The sequence below is a fragment of the Thrips palmi genome, unplaced genomic scaffold (genome assembly GCF_012932325.1).
Source record: "Thrips palmi isolate BJ-2018 unplaced genomic scaffold, TpBJ-2018v1 HiC_scaffold_15, whole genome shotgun sequence".
NCBI lineage: Eukaryota > Metazoa > Arthropoda > Insecta > Thysanoptera > Thripidae > Thrips > Thrips palmi.
In genome coordinates this window covers 5924999-5932652 of record NW_023144624.1, presented here as the reverse complement: position 1 = coordinate 5932652, position 7654 = coordinate 5924999, and the positions used below count along the sequence as shown (strand labels likewise).

The following is a 7654-nucleotide window of genomic DNA, read 5'->3' as shown; positions in this document are numbered from 1 at the left end:
ACCGCTCCCGGTGCCGAATTCTTTGCCGGCTGCCGCCACGCCGACGTTCCCCTCGCCGATGATGCTTTTCAAATATCGGAAATGGCGCGACTTGCCCCCGGCCCCCTCCTCGGCTCGGCCGCCCTTCACCACCGAGCGCCACGGCGTGGCCACGGCCCGCCAACCGGAGTCCCAAGGACCGCGCCGTCGCTCTGTCTCTCTCGCACCCCTATGGGACGCCCCATGCGTGCGACAGAGACAGCGGAGCGGCGAAACGATCCTCCGGCAGGGGTGGCGGTGGCGGGCCCTTGGGGAGATTGCAAATCCATTGGGGAGGCGCGCGGACCAGCGCGAACCCGATGACGAAGACAAGCACCGGACCATTTCCGTTTTTGCAGCGGTCGTCGTCGAGTGGCCCCTCGAAGAGCCCTCCGTGGGGCAGAGCCCTAGAGAGGGCCACTGTAGGGCTCTGCCCTGGGGTGCCCTGCCCTTGGGTGCCCTGGGTTCGCCGCGCGCGCGGGGCGTGGACGCGGGTCGTCGTCTTGTCGGCCTCCTGGGCGGCGACCGCACGGACCGCACGCGCGTGCGTGCCGCCGGGCCTCGCCGTGCGTGTGTGTGTGAGTGATACTGTATTTTGATGTGGCATGGGCGGCTGCGGGAATTAAGCGCCCTTGTTTAGTGCGCACTGCACCGCCAGTGGAAATTACCCGCATCGCTTCGTGCCATACCAACACGCCACGCGGCGGCGGCAGCGGCGGCGGTCTGTAGAGCCCGTGGCGGGGCGGGGCGGACCAGGGCGCTGCGGGGACATATCATCTCCACCACAGCCCCGCCAGCCCCGCCAGCCGCAGTCCGTTTCGCGGAAGTAAGCGCCACGGGGCCGGGCAGGCCCTCCAACGGGTGCGAGGGAGACGCAACGTCTTCCCAAAGCGACCCGCCCCCGCCGCGCCGTGCCGCGGTTTGGACCGCGGTCGTGAGTGAGGGCACGCAACTCGGTAGCGCCAACCTACGTCAATCGGGTCACATGAACCGCGGCCTCGGCTGGCTCGGCTGGGCTCGGCCGCCGCGCTCGGCTCGACTCGGCACAGTAGCGCTGCAATCGCCTCGCGCTCCGCCGCTCCGCCAGCAGGCGCAGCTAGAGGCACAGCAGGCCATGGAGTGCCGCGGGGAAACCCCTGGTAGACGAGAAGCCCGGTGGTTCCAGCGACGGTCGGCCCGACGGCCCGGCGCAGCGAAGGCAGCGCAGCACTGTTCCCAGCATTTCATTTGCGTAGTCGCCTTAGTCCGCCGTCCCGGCCCGGCCAGGAAAATGGGAGAAACTAGTGACGGGGACGGCAGTACTTGGTACTCGTTGGCACTGCGCGGCCCCCCCCGCCCCGCCCCGCCGTGGCTCTGGATACCAGCATGCGCGCCAGGCAACAATAACGCCGTTTATTTCGAGTCAAAACGACGTCGTCGTGGTGTCGTCTGCTCGTCCCAGTTTTACTGGCGAGTTTTGTCCCGGCAGATGGCCACCCTGCCCCTGCCGCCCACGCAGACCGCGCCGCCGGGCCCGTTTACTTCATTCCGTTTGTTCGTGTGTACCCTTTACGTCCCTTTACCACCACCAAAGCGTCAACGCGTCAGTGCAGGCATGGAAGCCTCGCCGCCCGCGCCGTCCAGACGGTCAAGACGGTCAAGTCGTCGCTGACCCGCTCGGGTACTTCCCTCTCCACCGGTTCGAATAAATACAAGGCGTCCGCGGATAGGACGACACAGCGAACGCTTTCATGCCCATGTTTGTAATTCGTGCTGCTGCCGCGACTGCCGCGCCGCAAGCCGTTATGTCCCGTATGGTCTACTTGGCGGACGCCCGCCCCGCCCCACCCCACCCCGCCCCGCCCCGCCCCACCCCACCCCGCCGCGCCTCGCCCTCCGTGATGTGGGCTCCTCTCTGCTCTTTCTTTCCGTGCCTTTTTACTCGGAATCACGTGTGCTGGGTAGCCTGCAGAATGCAAGTGCGGCTTGGCGGCGTGTGGGAGTGTCTGCCTGTGTCTTGTGCGTGCAGGGACTGCAGTGTAGGGGAAAGGAAAACTAAGTTCGTTCCCAGAATGATTTGTTTCGAAGCATAGGCCGGCCGGCCGCCGGGCCCTGCCTCACCTGGCCGGGCTATTTTCCCCCGGGACAGCAGAATTTGTGAAACGTTCCGGAACGGCCATGCCTTGCTGCCTTGCTCTGCTCATGTCCCGAAACTGGCCAACTTCACTTTCCGTGTGCGATGGAGAGGCAGAGAGGCAGGCTACCGTGTCGCGCCGCCCATCCTTGTCGCACTCGGGACTCGAGGTTGCGGGGCCGTGCGGGACGAGGGGTGTTGCGTGTTGTGTTAGGGGTCGCGAGACAGGTGGCGTTGGAGGCCGCGCCGTCCAGTGCGGTTGCAGGCTCTGTCCGAACCGTGCTTTCGTCGCTCTCTCTCTCTCTCTCTCTCTCTCTCTCTCTCTCTCTCTCTCTCTCTCTCTCTCTCTCTCTCTCTCTCTCTCTCTCTCTCCCTCTCGCACGCGCAGGGCGGCCCGAAGGGGTGCAAGAGAGACTGCTCTGAATCGGACTTCAGTCTCCAGGCCAGGCAGGCGAACGCGCGATCTGCTCGAGTTTCTCCGCAAGCTACGCCACGCCGACAACTTCTATAAATCATATCTGTGTCAGGAACTGTCTCCTCGTCCCCCATCTCCTACAAGCGTGACGCGCGGACGGCGTCGCGACGCGCGGCGTGCCCGCCGGGCTGTACTGCTCGACGCCCCCCTCCCCCCCTGCCGCCGCCGTCCAAACGACAGAGAAATTGGTGTCGATTGGCGTGGAAGCGACGCGACTGGACGCGGCCCGTTTTACAAGTCTTAGCCACGTTGGCCGTCGTCGGCCTCGTCGCGCCATTCTCACACGCACTCGCACCGTTAGCGTGGCGTTAGCGTGGCGTTAGCGCCGGCAGTCCAGCCACGGCAGCCCACGGCCCCACGGCAAGGGTGGCCGCGGGCAGGGGGACGTCGTCCACGTCGTGGAGTCGTCGCCGCGGCCTGAATTCGAGGACACGCGGCGCGGCCGGCGCGGCGGTGTGGTTGTTGTTGTCGGCCGGCGCCACGCTGCGCCGCGCGCCGCGCCAAGGCTGCTGCTAGAGCTGCTCCTGTTTGCCCCTCCGCCGCCCCCACCCCCACCGCCACCGCGCACCGCGCACCGCGGCCAGCGCGCCGTGCAGTGGCGGCGGCGTCGGAGGCGGAGGCGCCGTGCGGACGCGGAGCGCCGGCTATGAAACATTTTTGTTCAAATTTTGACTTTATAATGGCGGTTTGGCGTTCGGCAACGCTGCTGTGTCCGCGCGGGAGAGGGGGAGGGGGAGAGGGAGGGACAGGTTCCCCCACTCCAGCCGCGGCTGGCGAGCTGGCGCCCCCTCCCACCCCCAGCAGCAGGCAGCAGCAGGTCCCCTTCCCCCTCCACCGCGCGCGACGCGGCGACGCGGCCCGGCACGGCGCTGTGTTTCCCGCCGCGCCCCCACCCCCTCCCTCCCCCTCCCCTGGCCCGCTCTGCTCACCAAGTGCAACGACCGGTTGGGTTTGGTTCGGCTGCTTGCTGCTTGGCAGCCCGATGCCGTCCGCCCCGTCCCGTCCCGTCCGCGCGCCGTCCCGCCGATGCACCCACCACGCATGCGCGCCGCACTGCGCGCCGCGCCGTACTCCAGACGAGTGGTCGTTGTGTTTGAGAAAGGTTGGGTCGCTCCGTCCCGTCCGTCCTGCCGCTCCGCAGCCGAGCCGACCCATTCCCTCGAGTCGTATCGCCGCCGCTACGTCGTCGCCACGCTCAGCGCGCAGCGCGCCACCAAGCCGCCAGGGCTCCGCGTCCGCGCACTAGCCCGTCGTTCCCTCGCGCCGCCCTGCGCGCCCTGCGCCTTGCCGGGACCCCCGCGACCGGCTGGCACGTCGCCGCCCCCTCGGCGCCACCCCCTCGGACTGTGTCGTCTGCCGCGGAACATGTGATTGTGGCGACTGGACCACGTGTGTGTGTGTGTGTCGTGTTGTCAGCGCGGCGTCGGTGCTGCCGGAGTGCCAGTGCAGTGACAAGTGCATCGACAGCTCAGTGCCTCAGTGATTTTTATTATTTACTCGATACCGTTTTCTAAACAGTGTGTTTTTAAGTGTGTTTTTAAATGAAAGTGGTGTGAACCAGCTCCAACATGAGTGCGGATTACACGAGGAATGTGTCGAGCAGTTCGTCGAACAACATGCACCACGTGAGCAGCAGCTCCAACAAGGGGGGACGGCCGGTGTCCATCCTCCCCAACATGTCCATCCAGAATATGTCCAACTGGTCGCTCATGAACATGAACATGGCTAACATGGCCAACATGACCAACATGAGCAACATGTCATACCCCATGATGCGGCCCAGCGTCATGGTGAAGCAGCGCAAGACCAACTTCACGCAGAGGGAGGTGGACGCGCTCATCAACTCTGTCCGCCAGCACCAGGACACTGTGCTGTTCGGCGTGGCCGGCGGCCCGGGCTGGGCCAAGGCCTGGACCCAGGTCGCCGCCGCCGTGTCCGGCGTCGAAGGCATCGTCCGCAGCGAGGGCGACGTGCGCAAGAAGTGGACGTACCTCAAGTGGGAGGCCAAGAACACCAGCAAGCCCGACAGGGACTCGACGTCGCGTGCCGTGCTGCAGATCCTCACGAGCCGCCAGAACCAGATCGACGCCGCCAACCACCACGCCGCGGCCACCCTCAGGGGCGACATGCGCATCAACGACGCCCGCGACTCCCTCCGCGACGCCGTGCAGTCGTCGCGCAGCCTCCTGGAGGAACTATTAGGTGAGGCGTCGTCGCCGTCGTCGGCGGCCACCCTGCACTTGGGCGGCAGCACCCTGCGCCGCCCTGCGCCGCCCCGCGGAAATAGGTCATGTGGTCTAGGCTGGGTCTGGTCCTAGACCTGACTCAATGTGGGGGGGGGGGGGCGCACGTGTTGCCCTTTGCCTCCTTGCAGGCGGCATGGCCGGGCATGGCAGCGAAGGGGAGGGGCTGGAAGCCCTTCCTCGCAGGGCTCGTGAGTCATGTGCATGCACGGACGGCACAGGCCTGGTGTCGCAGGTGACAGGCCTCGTACTGTACGTACTGGTTCCCTCTGACGTCAGCTTCTGGGAAAGGACGACTTATTCCTTGATCCGTGGTGCCAGCCGTCCTGGACGAGTGCGTCAGGTTGGTCTAGGTAGGGCCGAGGCCGGGGTCTCTCCGGTGCAACGGTGCGACCCGGGGCAGTCCTTTCAGGCCCCCCAGGCCACCCGACCCTGCAGCTGCGTAGCAGCGGAGGGCGCGTCCGGGGCGCCGGCCTGCCTCCCGCACGCCCCGGGCTGCACGACGACCACCCTGCCGCCTCGGACGCCGCCCCGGCCCCGGTTACCGCGATAACTCCCCGACGGGCTGACGGACCGCCGCCACGGCCTGACGGGGATCCGACTGACGGGGACGCGGCGGCCGCCAGGGACCGCCAGGAAGCGGGCAGGAAATGGCACCGGAAAATTGGACCTGGCCAACCTGTGTCTGTGGCGAGTCCGCGGCCTTCGCGCCGTGATGGGGTGGTTTGTGGCGACGCGTCCAACACGTGCACGGCCTGCACGGCCTGCACGGCCTGCACGCGGCGAGGGAGGGGTGCAGCAGCGCGAGCAGCGCCGCCCCGGAAGGGCTGCAGCATTGATGGATGAAGGGCGGATAGAAGGGCCCGCTCTGCATGGTGTCGAAGGGCTGCCCCCCGAAATCGATGTGTCGGCCACCTGCGCCGCGTATCGCCGCATCGCCACCGCGTGCGGGTACTGTAGAGCCGTGCCGTGCCGTGCCACGCCACGCCACGCCAAGCCCCCATGGCATTATCTCCCGCAGGTGCCCCAGTTTCGGAGGGGCTCGGGGCGTGCAGTGCACTGCGTTGCACTGCAGTGTGGCGGCGCCTCGGCGGCGCCCATGCTCCCCGAGGCGATCACCGTCCTGGGGGCCTCGGCGCCCCGTCCAGCCAGTGCCGTGACCCTTGGCGTCAACAGCTGCGGCTCGACGGCCAAGTCGCGGGTCAGGGGGCAGGGCGGGGGTAGTGGTGGGGTCAGGGGGGAAGCCCGGCAAGTGGCGTTGTATGGCTGCTATTGTTTTAAATGGGCTGGTGTCGTACGAGGGGTGATCACCCCTCACTCCCCCACCCCCTCCCCCTCTGCTCCAGATTGATTGATTTTTTTTTTTCATTCTGTCTCTCTCTGGGCGTCCGTGGCATCCCTCCCCGCGGCTCCCTCCTCCTTGGTGGTTGCGCGCATGGGTGGTTCGGCCACTTGAAAAGTGGAGTAGGCTAACGGCGGGGAGGCGCGGAGTGGTGGTTTTAACCCTTTGTGATGGGGGGAGTGCGAGGCAGCCGGAGGCAGCCAGAGGGGTGGCGAGGGCCAGTGTTAAATTTGCCGCTGGATTTGGGCGTGGCGAGGCGCGGCGCGGTGGTCGCGGCCTGTTCGCGCGGTCGGCCGGTTGCGCAAGTCGAGTCGAGTGGCCGCCCGGCTGACATTCCCAATTTCACCCTCGACGCTTTCGACGAAATTCGAAGTTGTTTTTGTCCTTTTGTGGTGTTGCAACTGGCGTTCGGTGGCGATACCCGCGGCGAAATTCTGCGTAACCATGTTAATGCCATAAGCCATCCGCCTCGGGCCAGTAGCTGTCATTATGCAGATTCGGCGCACTCGTCTAGTGCACGAGTAATCAGGCCGGTCGATGGGACAGCCACACTGGCACGGCGGCATGGCCACGCCGCGCTGCGGACCCGGAGACCCGGCCAGGTTTTGTTACCAAATTACACCAAGTTTGGCGCGGCGCTCGGTTCGCTGACTGCGCTGCAAACGGCGCCCCAGCCGCCCCGGACGCGGCGCTGCGGATGGTGCTCCAGTCCTCCAGTCGCCCCGGCCGCACCGCCGCGCCGCCCCCCGGCCACGGCGGCCACGCCGGCCAGGCCACGGCGGCCACCCTCCCCGGCTCCTCGGCTCCTCGGCCGCGCCGTTTGGTATTGATTTGCTGGTTCGAGTTTTGCGGGTGATTAGCAGGCGATTCCGCCAAGGCGCGTGCTGACTCAGGACAGGGCTCCGCGATTTGGCCCGGCGGGGTGGGGCGGGGCGGGGCGGGGCGTCGCTCTTCCCCCGAGGGTGGGGCGGGCGACGCACCTGTGCGCTTGAGGACGCCGGCGGCGTGGCTGTGGCGGACCGACCTGTTTCGAACACCGCGCGATGACAGGCAGAACACTGCGGTGGATCGCGTCCATGGAGCCCGCGAGACGGGCGTGGCGATGACTGGACAAAATCACGTTACGAGATAAGCAACTTCTTTTTATGCATTCTGTATTTTTGTTCAAAGAAATATTTGTTTGTTTTGGGTTTTTCCTATATTTTCTGGAAGAAAAATGCTCTTTTTTTGTCCTCGTGATTTTTGAATTCCGCCCACCCCCTTCCTTCCCCTATCGGTGACGGCCACCCCGATGGCGTGTGTTGGGGCGATGATTGATGACAGGCAGTGTGTGTGCGTTTGTGTGTGTCCATCCCCTCCCCGTCCAAACTTGGCCTCAATTTGGGAGGGGGTAAAAAGTGATCGGCAGGCCCCCCAAAAAACATGCGCACTTTTAAAAAGGGTTTGCTTCCTGAGCGATAGGC

At 65.9% G+C, this 7654-nt stretch overlaps 1 protein-coding gene across 2 annotated transcripts in view; it reads left to right on the top strand.

Annotated features, from left to right (window-relative positions):
- The first annotated feature begins 3904 nt into the window (after positions 1 to 3904).
- Positions 3905 to 7654, top strand: part of LOC117641037 (protein jim lovell-like) — a 74062-nt gene continuing 70312 nt past the window's right edge. The window contains exon 1 of one of the 2 annotated variants that reach the window (XM_034378133.1): positions 3905 to 4808. In XM_034378133.1, the coding sequence (XP_034234024.1) occupies positions 4175 to 4808 (634 nt within the window). In that variant the 5' untranslated portion in view covers positions 3905 to 4174. The remainder of the gene's footprint in view (positions 4809 to 7654) is intronic. The other variant, XM_034378131.1, reaches the window with a different exon arrangement.